The sequence below is a fragment of the Triturus cristatus genome, chromosome 4_1 (assembly GCF_964204655.1).
Source record: "Triturus cristatus chromosome 4_1, aTriCri1.1, whole genome shotgun sequence".
Classification (NCBI taxonomy): Eukaryota; Metazoa; Chordata; class Amphibia; order Caudata; family Salamandridae; genus Triturus; species Triturus cristatus.
Window position 1 is genome coordinate 925,692,044 of NC_140585.1, and position 25,558 is coordinate 925,717,601.

The window sequence follows — 25,558 nt, forward strand, 5'->3', positions numbered from 1 at the left end:
TGGCAGAGAGGTAGTCCTCAGGTCAAGGAAGTGCCTTTTGTAGGTTTGGTGTAAATCTGTTCAGTAGATTCTGAGAAAATAGCCTTTAAATCAATATATATATCTGAGCCCGCTTACGGTACGCTTACCGTACGCTTACGGTAAGCGTACGGTGGCGTGCGCGAGCGCGATTCTGATTGGCTCTTAGATCTTAGTAAACATTCGAATCGGCCGAAACCAGGAAGCGGCGGCCGCCATTTTGTGTATTTCACTCTGAAAAAAAAGAGTGAAAACAAAGAAAGGGGGCAATGAGGAGAGTTACAGACCCCCTAACAATTGTAAGGGGGTCAAAGAAGGACAGAAAAGTACAGAAAAAACATTTATTGATTTTAAAAAAAATCACGGGGTACGCGTACGGTAAGCTCACGGTAAGCGTACGGTAAAAAAAATAAAAATAAATAAATGAAAATCAGATTTAAGAGTTTAGAAATTAGGGAGCTCTAAAAAGAGCTGTTGTGTTTATGGAGTCATTTTTTTAGTGGTACTTACAAGTAAGTACCGATGCAGAGTCTAAGGTTCAAGAGGAAGACTCTGTTCCCTTCATCATTGAAGTGCACACCATCTCCTCTATAAATGTCTTGCATGTCGTAACGCAAGTTGTTGTGGTAAATGGCACCCATACCATAGTCACGGAGGAAAGCAGAAACAGATTTGTTGACGTGCTTTCTTGCTTTGTCAATCTGTGGACAGAAATGATTGGACCAGTTCCATTTTTGCCTTTGGCATATGTTGGAAAACACAAAGGCAGTTTTAGGGAAAAGTGTAAACAGTTGTGCAAAGGTGTCCTTCATAAGCATTTCCAGACCTACCCCAGTCAAAGTGCCTAGGTCATTGCCACCACAGTGCACTATTATGAGGTCAGGGTGTTGGATTTGCATGAAGGATTTCACCAATGGCATCAATTGGTGCCACTTTAACCCTCTCTGACCAATCCATTTAATGTCTACATTTGGCAAAGCAAGGTCTCTCACCATATCTGTTTTCTCTGCAAACTTTTCACTCCAGAAGACATAGCTGTGCCCTACAATCCACACTGTGAACATCTTCAAAGGAGAACTGGATGCACTCAGGAGGTGTCTTTCAGTAGAATGGCAATATGAAAATAAAGACAGTTTGGAAATGGAGGCATACATATTTTTTACAAAACAAAAAGAACTGATTGGCTGTTTCATACCATTCTAGAATAAAAAATAGGCTGTATGTGAAAATTAATAGAAGCATGTTTTGTATTGGTACAAAAAAATGTGTAACCAAAGAACAGTACTATGGATTTGCAGTTAGGTTTGAAAAGTCAAGCACTCTTGCTCTGTGGAATTGAAACATTGTGTGTCGAACTTCTGACCTAACTGCACACAGCAGTGTTCCATGAGCTGTTGCTATGGTAGCAGGCAGAAGTCAAGTTGGGGGAAGGGTACTAGGCAGAAGTCAAGTTGGGGGCAGGGTACTTTTGGAAAAGGGTTGGTTTTCAACCAATAGAAATGTGTCATTACATTTGAAAAAAAGGGGGAAGCACTGAGATTTGAAACTTACATGTATATGTGTGGAAAAATAGAGGGAAAGTTTGCCATTATCTGGTTCTGCTGAGAGGAGAGAGGTGTACAGAACAGAGATCCTGGCTCTGATAATCTGCTGTTTGAGTGACACATTTCTTTCACAACTAACTAAATTTAAAGGTGAGTTTACAGTTTGAGAGGGGATGTATGTGGTAACTTAAGAAATGAATAATAGAAATGGGAATTGTTTTTGTTGTAGTTACACATGGTGGATTCATAATGTGTCAGTCTGTAAAAGAGATTTTCACTTGGCCCGAAAAAAAAAGAGCAGTAAGTGTGCTTTCAAATTGGCAAAGAAATTTCGTTTTGGCACTTATGTGAAAACATGACTCTGTGTGCATAGAAGAATTATAGGCAGAAATGTATTGCGTCTTGCTCTGGTGATTTCACAGTTGCAGTAGATGGAAAAGAGGAGCGAATTTTTGGGGGAAGAAGCAGAGGCTTAGCACACACCCATGTGCTTGCCATGTATAGTCATGCACAGTAATTAGAAGCGGGTGGGGTTTTCAGGTTTAAGTCTGTAATGCAAATACATTCAGCATCACTAAGGCTGGTTGCCCCTGCTGGAGTGTAGGCAGTCACAGAGAATACACACGGTGGTGGTCTGAAAAAAAAACAGCTTGGACATGTGCATTTAAATAAATTTAAAAAAAAGGTTTCAGAATGTGTCAGTCTGTAAAAGTGATTTCAAAGTGTAAAAAGAGATTTTCACTTGGCCCGAAAAAAAAAGGAGCAGTAAGTGTGCTTTCAAATTGGCAAAGAAATTTCGTTTTGGCACTTATGTGAAAACATGACTCTGTGTCCATAGAAGAATTATAGGCAGAAATGTATTGCGTCTTGCTCTGGTGATTTCACAGTTGCAGTAGATGGAAAAGAGGAGCGAATTTTTGGGGGAAGAAGCAGAGGCTTAGCACACACCCATGTGCTTGCCATGTATAGTCATGCACAGTAATTAGAAGCGAGTGGGGTTTTCAGGTTTAAGTCTGTAATGCAAATACATTCAGCATCACTAAGGCTGGTTGCCCCTGCTGGAGTGTAGGCAGTCACAGAGAATACACACGGTGGTGGTCTGAAAAAAAAACAGCTTGGACATGTGCATTTAAATAAATTTAAAAAAAAGGTTTCAGAATGTGTCAGTCTGTACAAGTGATTTCAAAGTGTAAAAAGAGATTTTCACTTGGCCCAAAAAAAAAAGAGCAGTAAGTGTGCTTTCAAATTGGCAAAGAAATTTCGTTTTGGCACTTATGTGAAAACATGACTCTGTGTGCATAGAAGAATTATAGGCAGAAATTTATTGCGTCTTGCTCTGGTGATTTCACAGTTGCAGTAGATGGAAAAGAGGAGCGAATTTTTGGGGGAAGAAGCAGAGGCTTAGCACACACCCATGTGCTTGCCATGTATAGTCATGCACAGTAATTAGAAGCGAGTGGGGTTTTCAGGTTTAAGTCTGTAATGCAAATACATTCAGCATCACTAAGGCTGGTTGCTCCTGCTGGAGTGTAGGCAGTCACAGAGAATACACACGGTGGTGGTCTGAAAAAAAAACAGCTTGGACATGTGCATTTAAATAAATTTAAAAAAAAGGTTTCAGAATGTGTCAGTCTGTAAAAGTGATTTCAAAGTGTAAAAAGAGATTTTTACTTGGCCCAAAAAAAAAAGAGCAGTAAGTGTGCTTTCAATTTGGCAAAGAAATTTCGTTTTGGCACTAATGTGAAAACATGACTGTGTCCATAGAAGAATTATAGGCAGAAATGTATTGCGTCTTGCTCTGGTGATTTCACAGTTGCAGTAGATGGAAAAGAGGAGCGAATTTTTGGGGGAAGAAGCAGAGGCTTAGCACACACCCATGTGCTTGCCATGTATAGTCATGCACAGTAATTAGAAGCGAGTGGGGTTTTCAGGTTTAAGTCTGTAATGCAAATACATTCAGCATCACTAAGGCTGGTTGCTCCTGCTGGAGTGTAGGCAGTCACAGAGAATACACACGGTGGTGGTCTGAAAAAAAAACAGCTTGGACATGTGCATTTAAATAAATTTAAAAAAAAGGTTTCAGAATGTGTCAGTCTGTAAAAGTGATTTCAAAGTGTAAAAAGAGATTTTCACTTGGCCCAAAAAAAAAAAGAGCAGTAAGTGTGCTTTCAAATTGGCAAAGAAATTTCGTTTTGGCACTTATGTGAAAACATGACTCTGTGTGCATAGAAGAATTATAGGCAGAAATTTATTGCGTCTTGCTCTGGTGATTTCACAGTTGCAGTAGATGGAAAAGAGGAGCGAATTTTTGGGGGAAGAAGCAGAGGCTTAGCACACACCCATGTGCTTGCCATGTATAGTCATGCACAGTAATTAGAAGCGAGTGGGGTTTTCAGGTTTAAGTCTGTAATGCAAATACATTCAGCATCACTAAGGCTGGTGGCCCCTGCTGGAGTGTAGGCAGTCACAGAGAATACACACGGTGGTGGTCTGAAAAAAAAACAGCTTGGACATGTGCATTTAAATAAATTTAAAAAAAAGGTTTCAGAATGTGTCAGTCTGTAAAAGTGATTTCAAAGTGTAAAAAGAGATTTTCACTTGGCCCGAAAAAAAAAGAGCAGTAAGTGTGCTTTCAAATTGGCAAAGAAATTTCGTTTTGGCACTAATGTGAAAACATGACTCTGTGTGCATAGAAGAATTATAGGCAGAAATTTATTGCGTCTTGCTCTGGTGATTTCACAGTTGCAGTAGATGGAAAAGAGGAGCGAATTTTTGGGGGAAGAAGCAGAGGCTTAGCACACACCCATGTGCTTGCCATGTATAGTCATGCACAGTAATTAGAAGCGAGTGGGGTTTTCAGGTTTAAGTCTGTAATGCAAATACATTCAGCATCACTAAGGCTGGTTGCCCCTGCTGGAGTGTAGGCAGTCACAGAGAATACACACGGTGGTGGTCTGAAAAAAAAACAGCTTGGACATGTGCATTTAAATAAATTTAAAAAAAAGGTTTCAGAATGTGTCAGTCTGTAAAAGTGATTTCAAAGTGTAAAAAGAGATTTTCACTTGGCCCGAAAAAAAAAGAGCAGTAAGTGTGCTTTCAAATTGGCAAAGAAATTTCGTTTTGGCACTAATGTGAACACATGACTCTGTGTGCATAGAAGAATTATAGGCAGAAATTTATTGCGTCTTGCTCTGGTGATTTCACAGTTGCAGTAGATGGAAAAGAGGAGCGAATTTTTGGGGGAAGAAGCAGAGGCTTAGCACACACCCATGTGCTTGCCATGTATAGTCATGCACAGTAATTAGAAGCGAGTGGGGTTTTCAGGTTTAAGTCTGTAATGCAAATACATTCAGCATCACTAAGGCTGGTTGCCCCTGCTGGAGTGTAGGCAGTCACAGAGAATACACACGGTGGTGGTCTGAAAAAAAAACAGCTTGGACATGTGCATTTAAATAAATTTAAAAAAAAGGTTTCAGAATGTGTCAGTCTGTAAAAGTGATTTCAAAGTGTAAAAAGAGATTTTCACTTGGCCCGAAAAAAAAAGAGCAGTAAGTGTGCTTTCAAATTGGCAAAGAAATTTCGTTTTGGCACTAATGTGAAAACATGACTCTGTGTGCATAGAAGAATTATAGGCAGAAATTTATTGCGTCTTGCTCTGGTGATTTCACAGTTGCAGTAGATGGAAAAGAGGAGCGAATTTTTGGGGGAAGAAGCAGAGGCTTAGCACACACCCATGTGCTTGCCATGTATAGTCATGCACAGTAATTAGAAGCGAGTGGGGTTTTCAGGTTTAAGTCTGTAATGCAAATATATTCAGCATCACTAAGGCTGGTGGCCCCTGCTGGAGTGTAGGCAGTCACAGAGAATACACACGGTGGTGATCTGAAAAAAAAAAAAAGCTTGGACATGTGCATTTAAATAAATTTTAAAAAAAGAGCAGTTTGTGTGCATTGAAAATGGCAAAGAAATTTCGTTTTGTGACTATTGTGAAAAGAAATGTAGTAATATATTTAAATACAATAAAGGATTTTTTTTTTAGTTTTTTTCAGGTATTGCTGAAGAACAGTGAACAAAATTTAAGATGCCTACAAAATCTCGAGTTCAAAAAACGCTAAAAAAAAAACTATATTTGAGGACAACTGGAGGACCAAAGTTAGTAGAAGATGCTGATGTTGGGAAAAAGAAAAAATCTTCTGGTAAGCAAAAAAGACAATTCCTAAACAAAATATTGAAAACAAACAAAAATGTACAAAATGTCTGTTCTCGGAAAAATGTAACAAAACCTACAGAACAGCAAAAAATTGAGGATTTAGTTAATGCAAATATACCTTCTGCAATTGAAAAGTTTAACATAAACAGAAAAACAGCATTTAAAGAGATACGTAGAAAAATGTTTCAGAGAAGAGTTATGTCCAATTTGATAAAGGATATAAAGAAATATAAGCAGAAGGCTAAATATTATAAGAGAAAAAAAGAAATTGAAGCCATTGCAGCAAAAGCATTAGAATTAAAAAGGAAACTATTCATATTAATTTTGAATAGGATGCGTACATTAGATAAAATGGTTAATGTACTGAAATCACAAAGCAAAAGCAAAAGAGTAGTGAACAGAACAAACTTTTGTAAAGTGTTTTTAGGAAAGTGGATGCATAGTTCAAGTAGTGAACCTTTTTTTAATGAAGAAAGCTATTTTCAAAGCAATAGTTTGCTGCATGCAGTTGACACCAGAGGTCGTTCATACGAAGTAAAAAACGGTTGCATAATGGAGAAGGAGATAATGGTTCCAAGAGATGAGGTACAAGTGATGGCAGATGAGGCAATGGGGAGACGTCCTAAAGCCCCAGTGTACACTTGGAATTGTAGTAGTATTTGCACTGTGCGTCAGGAATCTATTGACAGATTTCGAGAGTTTCTAAGAGAATATAGTAAAAAAAGTGTAAAACAAAAGATTAAGGTGCTTCAAAGTCTGGATCCATGCAGAGTGAGAGAGAATACTGGTTTGCAGGGTCATTCTCTTGCTTGTCTATCTAGAAAAGTGTGCAATAGTGTTTTCCATCATTTTAGGATGCTGGCTGTTCATCATACTGAAATGAGAAAGTTTGTGAGACGGTTGTATTTTGCCAAAAGTCCAGCAATAAAGTTAAATGAATTGAATAGGGCTCTGTTCCGAGGAACGGTATCAGATGTAGAGAAGGTTGTTGATGAAATTCAGTTTTGTTACTTTGGTCCTGAACAAAACAGTGCAGAGAAGGACACAATAAATGAGGCAGAAGTGGAAGAGAATGTAGAACCCTCTGTAAGTAACACATTTAATGATCACATAACAAAATTTGCAATAGTCTCTAATGAAAGACCAAATGTTACTTGTATTTGTTGCCGCAGAACTCATTATAGAAAACAAACTAGGAATGTTGATCTCTACAGAAAGAGTGAAAATGAAGATAATTATAAGTGGATGGATTTTGCCACATATATATTTCTTGAAAATTGTTTTGAATTGGGTGAAGATCAGCGTATTTGCAAATACTGCTACAACAAGTTAGAGGAAAATAGAATGCCGACCAGAGCTGTACATAATAATTTAGAATTGGATGCTATTCCTGCTGAACTTTCTGAATTAAATACATATGAGTCTATACTCATTCAATGTGTTCATCCGTTCCAGACCATAGTACGTATGGAGCCCAAAACTGGTAAATTACCTCCTTCAGATTTACTGAGAGGTTTAAAAGGTAGAGTGGTGTATTTGCCCTTGGATTTGAAAAAAAATATGGAAACTATTGATGCAGATACTTTGGAAACTGAACCATTAATTATTCTGGTTAATGGTGTCCCTACAAAGAATAAGAAGATTTGGCAGGAGCTGGTAGATGTGCGGAAAGTACAAAGAGCAAATTTGTATTTGAAAAAAAATAACAAATGGTATGAATCAATTTATATAGAAGAAGAAGAAGAAGAAGAAGATTTACAAGGAGACACAGAAACACCAACTGGACAAATTGAAAAAGTGGACAAGTCAAAGGAAGAAGAAATTTATGAACATTTTAGCATACATCCTCTCCATTCGAAAGAAGTTATGGGAGACAATATTGATCTCTTTCAGATGAAGAAAGCAAAAGGAAATCCTGTGAGTGTATGGGAGGAGAGCTTGGAAGCTCGATGTTTTCCCCAGCTGTTTCCTAAAGGAAAAGGAGGACGATACGATGAACGTCCGGAACAGATTCCAGCTTCTGAGTATCGGACTACAAGACTATATGCTGAAGATCCCAGATTTCGACAAAGTATCCCTTATTTGTTCCATCTTTTATTTGAAAGCGACTTGTCTGCACTGTCTTATGCAGTAAATCACATTTTAAAAAGTGGAGTACATTTACAAAATGTGTCTGCTAAGGATTTTATGGAGAAAGTGCAGCACCGAGATGATCATTTGGAAACACAACTGATCAATCTGATGGCTTGTCAGCGTGGGACAAATGAATATTGGTATCGACGCCATGGTGAACTAAAATGCATGTTACGCAACTTAGGAACACCAACATGGTTCCTTACCCTAAGCTGCGCCGAGTACGCTTGGGATGATTTACTGGATTTTCTACGAGAGGCCAATTCAAACATTGAAAACAACGAATACAAGACAGCAGGAGAACTGTGCTCATTGGATCCGGTTAATGTTTGCAGATATTTCAATCATAGATTTGTGTCTATGATGTCCTTCATCTGCAATAAAAAAAATCCACCCCTTGGAGAAGTAGTGGATTTCTTTTGGAGAAAAGAGTACCAGGCAAGAGGTGCTCCTCATATTCATATGCTGCTGTGGACCAAGGATGCCCCAAAGTTTGGAACAGATACTGATGAAGCAGTGTTATCTTACATTGAAGAATATGCAACATGTGCTATACCTAAAAACACAGAAGAGAACAAGTTAAAGGAGCAAGTTCTACGTTTCCAAAGTCATCGGTGTGGAAAATACTGTCGACGGAAATACAAGAGCAAAGAAAAATACTACACTAAATGTCGATTTGGATTTCCTAGACCTGTTCTTACAAATGGAAGAGTCAACAGTTTTATGTCAGCTGTGAGACATACTATCACAAGAAAATCACCTAAGAATACCTACAACCTTAAAAGAAAAGAAGAATCAAAAAATATAAATGACTACAACCCAGTCATTTTATCCATGTGGAACGCTAACATGGATATACAGTATGTTGCTGACAATTCCATTGCTGTTGCTCGATATGTAACGTCTTACATTACGAAATCAGAAAAAACAGAATTGAAGGAAATGTGGGAAGAGATTTCTCACGAGAAGACTGTCAGTAAGAAGCTGTACAGTTTTAGTTTGAAGATGTTATCGCATCGAGAAATTGGATCCTACGAATGTTCAGATAGGTTATCTTCTGCAAGTCTCTACTCGAAGTCAAGAAGAATAATTTGGGCAAGTTTAGGCCTTGCAGCAATGAGAAATCGGGTACTGAAATCTGTTGGAGAAATTGAATATTTGGCCGAGAATGACCCAGAAAGTACAGACATATTGAAAACAAACATGTTGGACACATATTATCCCAAGAGAAGTCATCATCTGGAGAACATGTGTCTCTATGAAGTGCTGCAGAACTACATTTATTCACGGAAAGCTGCAGAAGACATCAACAGTGGAAAATATAAAGTTGTTGGTGAAGAAGGATGTTTGGTGAAGCAAACCAAAGGAAGTTTGATAAATCACCGGAAGCTGAGTTGCGACACTACCGACAAGAAAGAATTTTACTACTTGGCTCTTTTACAGTTGTTTAAACCATGGCGTACAGAGGATGAACTACTGGGAGAATTCCAGAGCTATGAAGATTCTTTTAATGCTTGCAAAGACAGCATACAATGCAGTACATTCTCAACTTATCTGCAAATGTTAAATGAAGAAATTGAACAGGAAACTACAATTGCAGCAGAAATAGCTAGAGACAGTTCTCAGGACAGCCAAAGTTCAGGAACACACAGTCAAGATCCCCTAGGACAACCAATCGTTGAAAATGAAGCATCAATAGCCATGAATGAAGTGGAAACGGCTATGAATCTAGCTCAAGAAGAATTTATAGACTTAGAAAATTTGGAAAGACAACTGAATCAAGAGCAGCAACAAATTTATGAAGAGATCAGAAACAAAATTGATCACGGATTTCTACATATCAAAAAAGAGTGCTCATGCACATCATTTCATCCAATCAGGATGTATGTAAGCGGACAAGCTGGCACTGGAAAAAGTTTCCTAATTAAAGTCATCAGAAGCTACCTAAAGCAAAAAACGGATTCTACTTTGTCTTGTGTGGTTACTGCTCCAACTGGGTTAGCAGCATATAACATAAAAGGAATCACCTTACATCGTTTGCTAATGTTACCAGTGGAGCATGAGAACAAAATACAATTCAACAAGCTAACTGGAGAAGCATCCTTGGAAGTTTCACGAGTATTGAAGAAGATGCAAGTTCTCATTATTGATGAGGTGAGCATGGTATCAAACTTAATGCTTGCCTTTGTGCATTTAAGAATGCAGCAAATTTTGAAGACAGACTATGACGTGTTATTTGGTGGAAAACACGTCATAGTTTTTGGGGATCTTTTGCAACTTACTCCAGTTAAAGGACAACCAGTGTTTAATACTGTGACACATGAAGACACGAAGAAGTCATTGGGAAGCATTGGAAATACAAATATTTGGTCCTTCTTTGAGTACAAGGAACTTACAACTAATATGAGGCAAGCAAACGATGAAGAATATGGAAGTATTCTGAAAGATATCAGGATTGGACTACTCACAGATGTTGGGAAAAAAGCATTACAGAGTCGGCTGCTACATAATTTATTTCCAAAGGAAGAAATAGTTGCAGAGAAAATATACAAGAATATTGCAGAAAACAAAAGTGTCATCTGCTTAATGCCAACTCTACGTGAATGCTCAATATTTAATGAGGAGCTTTTGAAATTGGAAAAGGAAGACATCAGGAAATTGGAAGCAGTGGACAAAATTGAGGATGGAAGAATTACAGTCACAGTAACAGGCAAACTGAAAAATAAATTGGACTCACTAGAGAAGAACATCTCCAAAACAGCAGGATTAGAAAAAAATCTTTATGTTTGCATGAACTGTAGAGTGTTTTTAAGGAGAAATTTGGATGTTGAGAAAGGCTTCGTGAATGGAGCGATGGGAAGAGTTGTGGGTTTTATTAATTATCAGAAAAAAGAAGGAATTGAATGTTTACAGATAAAATTTGATCAGATAGAGGAAGTTAAAGACATTTGTCGTTGTTCAGTTCGTTTCATGCTTGTGAAAGACTTATATGTACGTAGGAAGCAGTTTCCGTTTTCACTAGCATATGCTGTAACTATCCACAAGTCTCAAGGATTGACTGTAGATTGTGCATTTGTGAACATTGGTTCAACTGTGTTCAAAGAAGGTATGGCATATGTAGCTTTGTCACGAGTCAAAACATTATCAGGTTTATTCATGATAGACTTTGATGACTCAAAAGTTAGTGCTGATACAAACTGTGTAAAGGAGTATAATAGATTAAGAAGAAGCTATGCTCCTCATTTAGGTCAGTATCCTGTGTTGGAGAAACGTGTAGTTTCTCGTAAAAGGAGAAATGAGAATATCTGTAATGAAGATGTAGAGAAGAGGAAAAAAAAGAGGAGTGATGTAATTGCAAGCAAAAAGAATAAGGAAAATGAAGAACAGGTTGTAGGATGTCATTTTGAAAATAGCTCTGGTGTCAACTGCTACGCTAATGTAGTGCTGAATGTTGCATTTTATCTGGAAAGTTTGCAAGAGCAGATAATAGTAAATCAGGGAAAAAGATTCTGTTCAGAGCTCAGTCTCCTTTTTCAAAAGCTGAGTAAAGATAAAACTCAAATAGAAAGTGCTACTGAAATTAGAAAACTTTTAGATGTATGTTCAGGACGAACACAGTTTTCTCAAAATGAACAGCAAGATGCACACGAATTTTTGATGTATTTTCTTCAGGTAGTGGAAGAAGAAGGAGTTCCCATTGACATTTTTTTTGGTCTCTCTTATAAATGGGAACATAGTTGTGATAATTGTTATAATATATGTGGCTCTATTGTTGATAATGAAAGGTTTATTTATTTGACATTGCCAGAGAGTAAAACAGTCACTTTTGCAAAATTAGTTAAAGATGCTAATCATAGCATGAAATGTGGTGAGTGTAATTCTGACATGTTTTCAACATTAATTTTAAGGGAATACGGACAGTATGTAATTTTAATGATGCAACGATGTAGAGCTGATGGATCAAAATTGGATACTTTAATAAAGAAGTTTACAGGACAGCAATTATCAATTTCAGGAAAAACTTTTGTAACTGTTGCAATAATTTTCCATGATGGACCTAATGTTACTTCTGGACATTACACAGTTTATCTAAAATGTGAAAAAGGCTGGACACTGTGTAATGATTCCAAATTGATTTTCAAACAACGTTTGCCTTTTGATTTAGCAAATTCCTATCTAATCTTCCTGAAACCTAAATTTTAGAGAGATTTGGCAAGATCTGGACAAAATAATTTTACCATTTTACTGGATTACCATTGCAATTTTGTAGAAAAAAGATTTTTAAAATTATCATTTGGCCTAAAGGAAAGATAACCAATTGTAATGTGGACTTTTTTAAATTTTAATGCAATTTTCAAAAACCAATAATTTAGAGATAATCGGTAACTTCTGCACATTTTAATTTATGGAATGCTATTGGACTGCCATTGGAAATTTTTTCAAAAATGATTTAAAAAATTACTATTTGGCCATGTGGAAAAGTAAGCAATTCTATTGTGGACTAAATAAATTATTCAAAAAATTTTCGTGAACCAAAATGTTACAGAGAATTGGTGAGATCTGGACAGATTAAACTTTAGAATTTTAATGGTTTTCCCTTGGAAATTTATTCCAGGAAAAAAAAAAAAATACTATTTGGCCTAAAGGAAATAAAATCAGATGTATTTTGGAGTTATTTGAGATATAATATTGTGATTATACTTCTGAAACAAACATATCAGACGGTATTTTAAAGAAAAAAGTATTGTTTTTAGATGATATTTTTTTAGAATAATATGCATTTCTGTAATGATAAGTTTAAGTGAGAAGACATTCTGGGCTTTTTTAATACAATCTTAATAGTGAAATGCAATATATTCTGAAAACAGCAAAAATAAGGCAAAAATATTTTTTTTAAAAAAATGTAAATATGTGTATTGTATTATAAAATGGATAAAAAATATTAATACTTTTTTCTTTATTTTCAGATCGATATAGAAAATTTTCGGAAACTACAACCATTTTAAAAACTATTTTTAAAAAAAACAAATGAATAAATATTTTTTTGAGTGAGTATGGTAAGTTAAAAATAAAAATTGTAGTCTCTCAAGGACTTTGTAATGAGATAAATGATTTTTAGTGTTTTTTTTTAAAAAATAAAAAAAAGGTACGCTTACCGTACGCGTACGGTAAAAAAAAAAAAAAAAGTTTTTAAAAAAAAAGAAAAAAAAAGATGAAAGATAAGGTTGGCTCTTAAAAGAACCGTTGTGTTCATGCAGGGACAGAGGAAAGAAAGATTGGGAATATTAGACGGTACGACAAGTGTGCTGATCTATTTTACTGTTCACCAGGGAAACACTGGTCTCCCTATAAGTAATTAGATCGTGACAAGTGGCGCACCGTACTTCAACCCTCGCAAACCGAGGGTTAATTTCCAGAGGGCCAGCAAAAGGAGATTCTCCCCCCACAGATGAAGGGCTCACCTGACCTGCAGAAGAAGGAGTCTGCCCTGCAGATGATGGTCCAGGCTGAGCTGCTGTGGATGTACTGGCTCGTCTTTCTGAAGAGTTACCTCCAAAAAGATGACCATGTGTCCTTCTGTGTACTTCCTGGAGGAGTCTCTATTTTTGAATGTGTGTATCAAAGCTTATATTAAGGTGAGAGGAGGTCTGCCACTCTATCACAAGGATGATGTCATCAGTGATGTCATCAGTGATGTCATTTGAGATGTCATCAGTGATGTCATGAGTGATGTCACTGACCATGTCATGAGTGATGTAATATGTGACGTCATCAGCAGTGCATTGCGGGCGCGCGAGTTATAGTTAGCTGAACTAACTATAACGGGGCAATTTCATTGGTTTTTTACGAGTAAAATGTCCAGCTAACTATAACATGTGTGAAACCTATGGTTTTTTCACTGAATTTCTAAGGTTTTTTAAATGCTAATTCCTAACTATAACGTGTGTGAAACCTATGGTTTTTTCAGTGAATATATATACATACATACATATATGTATATATATATATTTATTTTTTAGGAGGTTCTGACTTGGCTACACGGAAATATTTCTCGTGAACTTTTGAAGTCTCCTCAGGGTTTCTAGGGCGCTTAGAAGGGGTTTGAGAGTCACATTCCTGGTCACTGATATATATATATATATATATATATATATGATTTGACATATTTTGTACACATCCATTCAAGGGTAGTTGGTCGTCCATGGCCTCAGACTGGGGCTCCTGAGAAAAAATTCCAATAGGAGTTTCTGTACTAGGGATTAACTTTCCCCCGATTTTTCCCGGATTTAGTGTCTCCTCCACTGAATTTATCTGTTTATCAATAGCCCCCATCGCCCCCGGTTAAATAGTTCATCATTGACTGTTGTGATTTCCCCCTGAGGATTTTGAAGAACTTAAACTAACTACCTTTCTTTTACCAATCTTTCGCACCTATTCATGGACCAAAAAGTGTTTAAAAACGATATTATGACATGAATCATGAAAAACTTTTCCCCACAAGGCCAAAGAACTAAGGGAGAGGAGACAGTAAAAGTAAGCATCCTTATGCCAAGCAGATACAAGTCCAGTTCCACTCAGAATCTAGGATAATGGTTTAATGATTTTGGCCCCACTTGGTCTGTGCTGGGGCGTAAAGTACGCAATATTATACCAAATTACTATGTTCCTCCACACGAATATGCATAGTCTATGAATAATGGTCCAAAGCAAGCAACAGGTTTCTTAAAAAAGAACAGTAAATAAATAAATAAATAAATAAATAAATAAGGGCCTCGCCCCTGCACTCTCAGTGACTCAAGGTCCCAGAAAAAGCTGGTGAGAGGGGTGGTCCGAGTCGGCTACGTCCGGTCTATAACAGGCCAAGACAGGCCTGCGCACTTTCCTGTTCCCCTGGTGTGGCTTAGTTCCCTCCTCGCAGGGCCAGCGGGGGTCCGTGGTAAATTGCATGGTGCTCCGTCCAGACCTGTAGGCAAAGTGCAAGATACTCAGTCTACCTTCTAAGGTTACTTTCTTTAGCAAACCGAGTCCAGCTGGATTTGGGTCCTCTGGATGAACAATCACCACATGGCAGGACCAAGGGGGGTGGCCCTGCCCTGCGTCTTCCTGACGATGACGGGTGCAGGACGGGCCCGGGCGCAGCCCGCACTGCGGGAGGCAATTAGTGCTTTTCAATGCTTGCGGCACGGGCGTGCTGCTCGGCTCCCCCTCCTCGCAGGTGCAGTGGTCTCTGGGACGCAAGTCCCTTGATTTTCAGGCAGGCAGCAGCAACACACAAAGAAGAAGAGAGTACCGCGACGTGGAAGCAACAAGCGCTTTTCAGCGCTTGCAGCGCGGGCGTGCTGCTTGGCTCCCCCTACTCATAGGTGCAGTGGTCTATGGGACGCCGAGTCCCTTGATTATCAGGCAGGCGGCAGCAGCAGCAAACAAAGCAGAAGAGCTTCACACCAATTTATAAAAATGACATGCATCTTTATATATGTTTAAGCACGAGAATCAATGTGATCCGTTAAGTATGTTTTGCAAGAGAAATACTTTTGCGTTTGAAAAGTTGATACCTAGTGCATTTTTCAGAGGCTGCAGTGTTATCCTATTATCCTATGCTATGGGAGGAAAAACAACTATGGCATTACAGTTCTTTGCAGCGACTTAAGAGACCAACCTCCTGGACTTGTGGTGCATGTCAAGGAAGGTCCAAGGCAGCACCAGCAGGTCACCTCCAGCGGCACTAGGGCGGTCGGGTACAGTGGTGCAAAACATCATTGGGTGCCCAAGGCAAGTCATTGAGGATTGGTCTTCATGAACAGATGATGCAGGGTCAGACTGGGAGGCCAGTCAGGCTGAATTAACAGGGGGCTCAGGCTCACAATGCTCAGAGGCATGGGGACACCCTTGGTCCTTAGGCATCGGGTTTTCATCACCGGGAGCGGTCGTGAAGGTTGGGGTTGTAAATAGGGGCTGCAGGCGGCTTCGAGAAGTCCACAGCATGGAAACCCAAGGTGGGCTTCCAGTCTGGAGGATCTGCGAACCACGTCAACACCGTTGGACCACTTCAGCTCAGATTAGGCAGCTTGGGTGCAGTGGTTTCTTCCGGCGTCGAGTTTTTGTGGTCTTGGAGCTTCACAGCTGAGTCTTTGGTACCTGCAAGATGCAGGGGAACAGCAGCGCTGCTCCACGGGAGCTCCTGTTTCCTTGGAGAAGCACCAGAATTCCTCCCAATCTTTGTAGGATCACCAGCTTGCAGGGCGAGATGACTTTGTGCAATTTTCGAGAATAGGCAAACAGGCTCTCTGTCTGGTGCGAAGTCAGTTGCTTCTCCTGCCGTACTTGCTTTTGTGGCTCTTCGGGCCTTTTTTAGGTCAGCAGATTCTGATCCTCTGGTGCCAGGCCTCCCCCTTACATACTGAATTTAGAGGCATGTGGGGTGTGTACGGTAGTAGCCAATGGGCTACTTATCCTTGGGGTCACTATGCCCCCTATATTACCACTTCCTGGGTGAGGTGGGCATAACCCTGTCCCAGAACCACTAAGTTTTGCCATCACCAAGATGGCTAACTTTGAAAAGTCGCCTCCACTTCAGGTAGCCCACCTCAGTGGTGGTACTAGCCCGAGGCTGGACATGCCTATGTGACTAGCTAATTACCCCACAAGCTAATTTTCCCACCTGTCCAGGTGAATGAATGAATGAATGAAATGAGATTTATAGAGCGCATTTCTACCCTGAGGCCTCGTAGCGCTTAGGACCGGACAGACAGTAAGCGTGGCAAGTTAATAGGTGGTAGTGAAGAGGTGAGTTTTAAGGAGTCTACGGAAGGTTTGAAGTTGGATTCCCTACGAAGAGTGGGGGGGCAGAGAGTTCCAGAGAATGGAGGCATTCCAAGAAAAGGAACGTCCGCCCCATCTGGATCTCCAAACTTTCCTCGTAGTGGCGAGGAAGGCGGCGCTAGAGCGAAGACTCCTAGAAGGTTGGTAAGGGGTGACCAGAGGATGGGTAATAGCTGGTCCAGTTTTCCAAATGGCTTTGGTCGGCCAGGCACATGGCCTTAAAATCGAATTCTGGACTGAATTGGCAACCAATGAAGTTCTCTCAGTGCGGGTCTCGCGGATTGTCTCCGTGGGATCTCAAGGTGTAGGTGAGCCACACAGTTCTGAATTACTTGCAGTTTTTGAATGGTGGCCTGAGGGGCGCCCAAATACAGAGCGTTCCCATAGTCCAAGCGGGATAGGATAAGGGCTTGCACCATGATCCTCTGTGCCTTAAAGGGAAGGGAGGATTTTCCTTAACATCCTCATCAGACCAAAGCAGGTAGCTGAGAGCATAGTGGCTTGATGATTAAAACAAAGGGAACTGTCGAGCCATGTACCTAAGCTCTTGATCTGGTGCTTTGGGGCAGGCATAGTGCCAAGACAGGTCGGCCAGGAGAAGGCCGAGGAGGGTGAGGGAGACTTGCCTAGAAACATTAGTTCTGTCTTGTCCCCATTTAACTTAAGGTGAGATAGTGCCATCCATTCGGCTACCGCCTCTAGGCAAGTGCCCAGAGTGCTCGAGGACCCCTCGGGGTGGTTTAATGCCACCACCAGTTGGGTGTCATCCGTGTAGGTAATGCTTTTTATGCCAAATGGAAGCACTATCTCAGCCAAAGGCGCCAGGACAAAGTGGGTTGGTTTCTTCTCCTTTGAAAGAAACCAGATTTGCATACCAAAGTTGGTGGGCCCTTTGAATCTCCCCTGCCTTGGAACACTAATCTGCAGGTCATCCTGTGGGAGGGGGTGAAAACACCCCCTGCCAGAGCAGGCTTGGTTTATGGCCTGAGATCAAAAGCCCTCCCCCTTGGGGGTCAGAAACTCATCTCTAGTAGCAGGCTGGCGAAAACTAGTCAGTCAGCACACCAGTAGCTGGTAGATTTTCAGGGTGCATTTCTAAGGTGCCCTCTGTGTGTATGTATCACTGAATCCGACACTGGCATCAGTGTGGGTTTATTAATACAAGATGTCGGATACCAAGCATCCCTATTTTCAGGGAAGCCATCATTAAGCTGGGGAACTCGTTTTCACCAGTGTCCAGCACAGGGTTTAAAAAATGGCTTCCTGGTCACTTGTACTGGTTGTAATGGAGCTGATCCGCACCAGGGCATATCTGCTCATGCAGTTACGCCCTCGCATGTTAGCATAGTGCATGCTGCCTTAGGCGGTAATGCCTGCTGTAAGGAGCACTTAGGTACACTGCATGCAGTGTCTGCAGCCATGGCACACAGGCTGTGGTGCTGTGTTGTGTTTTCAATTTTGTCTGCACTGAGACACGCAGCATGCAGTGGGAGTTCGCATGAGCTTGGTGAGGGGTCTCTTAGGGTGGCACAATAGGTGCTTCAGCCTATAGGGACTCTCTTTAGTACCTCAGGGCCTAGGTACCAGAGTTACCATTTACTAGGGACTTTCAGAGGGTACTAAAGGTATTGCCAATTGGGGAAAACAATTGCACAGTTTCGGGAAAGAGATCCGGCACTGCAGACCTGATTAACAGTCGAAATCACATCAAATACCAGTCAAAAAGTGTGGAATAACCAGGTCAAAAAGGGCCCTTTCCTACAATCCTTCTAACCGATGGCCAGTAACAGACTGTTTCAGTCAAAAAGATAGAACGATTGAAAGATCTGTCTCAAATATGTACCTACATTCAAAGAAAAGAACCAGCTTCAAGATAACCAAAATAGATTCTGGTATGGCTAAGGCATAGAAGCAGCAGTGATTTCTACATGTGAAGATTTTAAAAGAATGGTGGATTAAAACTGGAGTACCGGCAGGCCTATTACTTGAACTCTCCCTTCCCTTATATACTGTTCATCTTCCCCAGCTTCTACAGAGACTTGACAACATCAGAGTGCCAGACTCATAACTGAAGCAGATTGTATCTTTTCTATCAGACAGATCATCATCTCACTGCTTCCTTCAGGTCAGGTCCATTATTTCACAACTAATGTACCAAACATCTTTACCCCCTCTATAACATTTACCGTAGCTCTCTATTGCACACATTCTGCTTCAACTTCACGTGTTACTGTTAAGCAGCTACTAAACAAACCATAATAAAGTATAAAAACTCATTTTACTGTGACTCAATCGACAATGCCTCAAAGTCAAATAATGGATGAAATCCAACAACAGCAAAATATACACATCACATCGAATCACAAATCCAAATATCTATATGCAATAAATGGATCAAACACCGCCCATCGACATATGGCCTCAGCATGTAGGCCCGCCACTAACAACTGAGCCTAAGTGAGGAATCTAAGGATCAATACAGACTCCTGTTTGTCACTCATAAGATGGTGCTTGTCTAATACATTTGAACTGTTTGGCACTTCTTTCCCTCATATTGGCTATAAAGATATCTCTGCCTACATTGCTTAAAATGTTTGTGCTGTTCCCACTGACAAGAGTTAGCCCCTCCGAAAGTCGGGCCTAGTTGTGCCCCTAGTAGAACATACAGATGACTGAGGCAGCAGACGCAGAAAAAAATGTATATAGGAAAGCAACCACTGCAATTGGAGGTGCCAGCAGCGCTATCGCAACCCAGTAGATAAAAATAAAACTGTCTGAAATGATGGAGTAGTTACCTGCCTACCGTAAACCTACTTGTATACCAACTGCCATTGTTCTATTTTTAGGTGTTGGGTTGGCCAAGACCTTTTGATTTTACTAAAATTATATGTATAATATACTTTCTTCAAGGGGCATTGAGCCAGCTTTCTTCATCCATTGGTCTTTGTTTGTGGCATTCACATTTTGCTTCTGCCCACTACAGGGTTAGCAATTGGTCTTCACACTAAGTAGTTCCTTTCTGTGTCAGTGATTTTGTTTTTGCTTTTTTATAACCTTAGTGTTCCCTTTGCGTTTACAGCCTGATGGCAGGAGACTTTGTTCCAGCCTGTTTTAGATGGGAGCACAGGGCACATTCCAACGTTAACAGTTCCAGTCTCCTGCTAATTATTTTGTAAATTCCTTTTCCTTTCAATTTTGTTGACAGCTGCTATTTCACAGCATATCAAATTGTGTCCATTTGAAACTGTTCTTTATAAAGGTATCCCCTTTTTAGTATGCATGCGATGAAGTGAATTTATAACTGTACTCTTGTATATCATGCTGGTATGTATTTTGAATGAGAAGCACGGTTTTACATGTAAACCAATTTGGTCTGTATGTCCACTTTTATGGCTTTCTATTTTGCTTTCAATGCTCTTATATGTTGTGATTATATAGATATTTAACTACTACATTACTAATGGAAGCTGTGTCATTTATTCCACCATTTATTCCAATTTCCTATTCTATCTGTGAAATCGTAGCTATCTATACATCTATTTATCCGTCTATCTATCTTTACAGATGTATCTGTCTTTGCAGCTCTATCTTTCTTTGCAACACTAACTTTCTCTTTGCAACTCCATTTATCATCACATCGATTTATTTATACTTTATCTATGCAACTCTATCTTTACAACTCTATGTCTGTCTATTTATTGAGAACGGAAATGTGCTTGATTGTTATACTCTAGTGATAAATAATGTTAATGCGTGCATCCAATGAACAGATCAAGGCAGGCCAGTGAGTGCCAAGAGGGAGGAGGGGGTTGTAGGACATTTACTATTTCCTTTTGTCACTGCTTATGCTTACAAGAAAACCCCTATGGCTCACTATGGTTTGGAAGTTATAGGCATCGATACCAAAAATAATTGGGATTCTAAAGCGAGTATCATTTTAAAAAAGGAAATTGCAATTGCCAAAGGGAGGAATAGTTCAAGCAATACGATACAAATTGAAACTCACAGCTTCGTCTAGTGGGCACACTCACAGTAAGGTACTTTAACATGCGAGCACTAGAACAAAATGTAAGTAAGGTATTGAAAATCTGTTGGAAAGAAGCAATGAGCAGTGAAAGAAAGTGGGCCAACTTCTTCAAAAAGACAATCTCTGAACTTAGAGATAGCCATAAGGAACTTTTTCCTTCTAAATTGGAACTGAAAAAATCTGCTAATTTCATGTAGTATGGACAAAGAATATTTAAAACGTAAAACCTGTATATCTTTAATTATGGGGAGGTGGTTGGAAAGTGAAGATGCATTCCAGTATTTACATAGGTTACCTTCTCCCACTCTGATTGTGTGCATTAAAATGTAGGTTAGGTTGCAGACCCATTTCTTTGGTGCCCGAATTAAGTAACAAGACTGTAGTAAGGAGGTACAAGTATGTAGTAGTTCTATGAAGTTTATGGCATGTATCTCCGTACAAGGATGTACAAAACCCGCACAGCTCTGCACCATCTCTCACTGATTCCACATTCAATGATGATTAGAACCCCAATACATTCTACAAGTTCTACACATTACATTTAAAGGGAACTTTGACACTTACCTACCTACCCACTACCTCACATGCCTTTGCCTTAAAATAAAACAAACCACGGACCCTTATTCCCCTTTACACTATAAAAACAAAAGAAACTTACAGGCACATGCATCAAGCTAAAATGTGCTCGCAAAATTAGCGAACTGCTATTTGCGAGCGCATTTCAGCATTTTCTAATGCATCAACCACATTTAGCAAAATCCAAATTTTACTGAATCGCTAATACCGGGAAACAAGATATAGCGATTCCTTATTAGCGATTTAAAAAAAAGCGGGAGCAAATAAAGAATCGCTAAAATAAATCGCAATGCTATGCATGTAAAGTCGCAAATAGCAATTTCCATGAAACACGTAATTTAGCAAGTGCAGATTAAGGGGAATCAGAAGCAGGTGGTAAAAGAAAAAAAAATCTTCCCTACAGCTGCAAACCATCAGAAGGCTATTTAAACTGACCAATGAGGTCATAGAGACTTTTCACAATGGCGGCACTCCATTCGCGAGGAGGATGAGGATCCATGCAGCAGGCAAGGTCAGAAGGAGAATCCAGGAGAGGATATTCCGCCTGCGCATCACTCTGTTGGGACAAACTGCTGAGGACATATATGATAAGTACCGGCTGAACGCTGCTATGATACTTTACCTAATAGCCAAATTGGAACCACTAATGCAGCGCCAGACACATAGGGCCATGCAATCCCTACCCATGTCCAGGTGCTATGTTGCCTGCACCTACTTGCGTCAGGAAGTTTCCAGGGGGTAGTGGCAGTAGCTGGAGGGGTATCACAAAGCTCCCTTTCACGTTTCTTCAAATCATTCCTGGCTGCCATGATGACTATGATCCACAACCACATCACCTTCCCCACAACCCAACAGGAATTGAACCAAACAAAACTCGACTTCTACCGAGTAGCCCAGTTCCCTCATGTGATTGGATGCATAGATTGCACCCATGTAGCCATATGTCCCCCAGCAATCAATGAGTAGATCTTCCATAACAGGAAATCGTATCACTCAATCAATGTCCTAGCAGTGTACAATGGGAAAAACATCAAAACCGACATTGTAGCGCAATACCCTGGGAGCACCCATGATTCATACATCTTCCGACACAGTGGCATTCACACATGCCTGCTCAGGAGGGAATTTGGCGAAAGACACCTGCTAGGTAAGACAATATACTCATTCACAAGAATAAAGTATGATATGGCAATGCATAACTGACACTAACACCGTGCTTACTACCCTGTAGGTGACTGCATACGCCGTGAGGAACTATATCATGACTCCATACTTGAACCCAACCTCCCCACAAGAGCAGAGGTACAACGCAGAACACATCAGGACACGTAATGTGGGAGCAAGATGGCGGCCGTGACTTCGGCTGAGTGAGTCAGCGTTTGCTCGGCTGGACCGCAACGGACCCTAAATCAAGGCTCTGCATTGTTTGTACATGGCAAACTGAAGATAAATCCAAACAGAAACGACACGAGCTTATGGCCTCGTTTTTCACCTGGTTACTATCAAACTCACTTTTACTTTGAAGTTGCACTGGCTCCGGCGGACCGCTCAGTCTGAGTCTTCGTACATCGTGGCCGGCTTTTCAGGTGCGGCCCCTCCCCTCTAAACCCGGCGTTCCTTCCTCGGCTTTCCTTCTGACCTTGAGGATGCCACCGAAAGCTCTCTCGAAAGCGGCGGCTGCTGCGTCGAAGTCTCGCAGTTCTACTCGTAATGCACAAGACACTGACTCGAAAGGCTCCGGGACTGCACACTCGAAAACTCGAGCACCAAACATGGATAAGTCCTCCTCTTTGAGCTCTGCAGCTATTGCCCCCTTGTCTCTGATGTCCATTAAGGGGCAGACGTTGCCTGATATCTTTAATAAACTTGGAACTAGAGAGAGGGCTCCGGTCCTGAATGAAGCTGTCAGTTCACCTCCTGCTACTTCGAGGGATGGCGCTTCGATTTCCAACGGCTTGGTCGGTAAAGAGGGGGGGAATTTGCAAATATTTAATGACTCTGCGCTTTCTCATACTATATCAAGTGTGATAAACCCTATTCATACAAATGCTTCTGAGGACTCACCTCGATCCATGAAATCAAATCCTACTCAAGAAGAAGTATCACGGACCCCAGGTCTTTCTAATGCTGTTTCCACTCGGGCACACTGCATTCTGGGTAATGTAGTCCATTCTTCTAACACATCTATGCCTGCTATTTTGGAACTGCCCACTGATCGACCTTATAATGCTAGGGGGTCCGAGGTCAGTGAGTCCACAGATAAGTTCTATTCTGTGTCTGATCATTCCGGGTCTGGGGAGGAGGACGACCCTGATCTTCAGTGGTCGGATAACGATAGCGACGCGGCTGATTGGCGACCCAGCAAAGTTCCAAGGGACATGATGGTGGACACGGTACGCAAGGTCCCTGGACCGAAGGCAACTCTTCAGCACACGGAACCAAATCTACAGGATGACTGTCGAGAGGATCAGTCTCAACTCAACCTGCAGGATACCCCTGGTAATACTGGAGGGGACTCTTGACATCCCTGATGAGGTCTCTCTGGTAACAATTTATCGTACCATAATGATGCACAGAGAAGCCACAAGGCAAGAAAACATCCGTACCCAGGGGGTCTGCCGCAAAATGCAAAACTCTTTGCGCCGTGTCATTAAGTCCTCTGTTGAGACCACCGCAAGGGTCGCTGAAGCCGAAGAATGAATCTCCGCCCTCGAAGATGCCGCCACAGCACAGAAAGATCTAGTCATGGAGGTCAAAGAACAACGTAAGGATATCTTATGGAAACTCACCGATCTTGAGAACCGGGCCAGAAGGAATAATCTCCGCGTTTTGGGGATAGAGGAAAACAAGCAGGGCAACGACGTTCGAAAATTTATGGTTGAACTTTTCATAGATGCCTTCCCACAGCTCACTCAATGGGACTGGAATCTTCAGATACAGAGAGCACATCGATTTCCACTTACCAGGAAAAAACAGTCCCCTTCCAGCGCCAATAAACCCCACCCCCGAGCTATTTTGGTGTGCTTCAACAACTTTCTCGCCCGAGAATCTATATTTGACCCAGCCAGACCCAATAAAAAGCGGTCTGCTAAGGGTTGCCAGTTTTTTGTCCGTCCGGACTTTTGCGCAGAGACAGTTGACCGTCGCTGGCATTTACGCCAGCTAATCTCTCTGTTTCAGGTGAAGGGGGCTCAGGTGTTTTTGCTCTTTCCGGCAAAATTGAAAGTGATCTTCAAGGGTCAGACAAGATTTTTTTTGTCGGAGATACCTGCTAAGGAATTTTTGGACTCAATCTAGTCGAATTCTCTAAGGCCTATCCTGTTCTCTAGGTTCTAGGGGATGACCTAATTTGTAGATATGAATTTTTGGGAACTTTTTTTTCTTTTTTGCTAAATGTTTTAGGATTATACCCTTTCTTATTTCATGCAAGGGAGAAACTGCCGGTCCAGCGGAGTGTGGGGTGACGCTTACTCAACCATCATAAGGACTTTGGTCCTGTGCTCCGAATGGGGGGAGAGGGGTAAGCGGGAGCAAAGGGTGGGAGGGTGGGTTCAGCAGGGGGTGGGGAGGGGGGCAGGGTGGGGTCACAGGGTGGTGTTGTGGTGGTGGGCGGAAGAGGTGACTAGACTTATTGACATAGATCTCAGTAGGAGTATCTCAAATGTATTCACGATGTTATCAACTTGTTTTTTCCTTTTCTTTAAGATAAATTGTAGGAACATATCTCATAAAATCCCCAAATTCTCTGTTAGACGTATTCCTCTTTATTATAATCAATGGCAGGTCCTAGATTGACATGCGCAACCTGGAATATTTGTGGATTGAACGACCCTAAGAAGCGAAGAATTTTTCATAAGATGCTACAGGTGATGCAAGTGGACCTAATTTGCTTGCAGGAAACCCATATTCCCTGGGGCAGCCGTCGCCATCTCAGATTTTTGGGTTATGATCTAGTGGCTTCCACCCAACAAACCTCTACCATCAGGGGTGTCGCTATTATTCTAAAAGTCGGGGTCGGGCAGGTTAAAAGGATTAAGCAGGATAATTCAGGCAGATGGCTAATCGTAGAATTGCTAGTTAATAACTGTCCGCTCGATATATGCATCTAACCTAGATGACCCGCAGGTCCTGATGGATCTAAATTTAGAATTAGCCATATGGTCACACCCATTGATTTTCTGTGGGGATTTCAATATTAATATCCCTAGTCAGTTAGACATCATAAAG

At 40.8% G+C, this 25,558-nt stretch overlaps 2 protein-coding genes across 3 annotated transcripts in view; one reads left to right on the plus strand and one right to left on the minus strand.

Annotated features, from left to right (window-relative positions):
- The window catches only part of ARSA (arylsulfatase A), a 238,674-nt gene that overhangs the window by 60,083 nt on the left and 153,033 nt on the right, over nt 1-25,558 (minus strand). The window lies entirely within an intron of this gene.
- Nucleotides 518-23,853, plus strand: LOC146855834 (uncharacterized). The gene is made up of 3 exons (XM_085650321.1): nt 518-1,712; nt 5,602-7,569; nt 22,918-23,853. The coding sequence occupies exons 2-3, from the start codon at nt 5,644-5,646 to the stop codon at nt 23,851-23,853; spliced, it is 2,862 nt and encodes a 953-aa protein (XP_085506447.1). The 5' UTR covers nt 518-1,712; nt 5,602-5,643.

Excerpts from the sequence above, each read along its gene's own strand:
- LOC146855834 (XM_085650321.1), top strand. The coding sequence starts at position 5,644 with ATGCCTACAAAATCTCGAGTTCAAAAAACGCTAAAAAAAAAACTATAT. Across the intron at positions 7,570-22,917 it reads CAACTGGACAAATTGAAAAA|GTGCGGCCCCTCCCCTCTAA; the intron begins GTGGACAAGTCA and ends CCGGCTTTTCAG.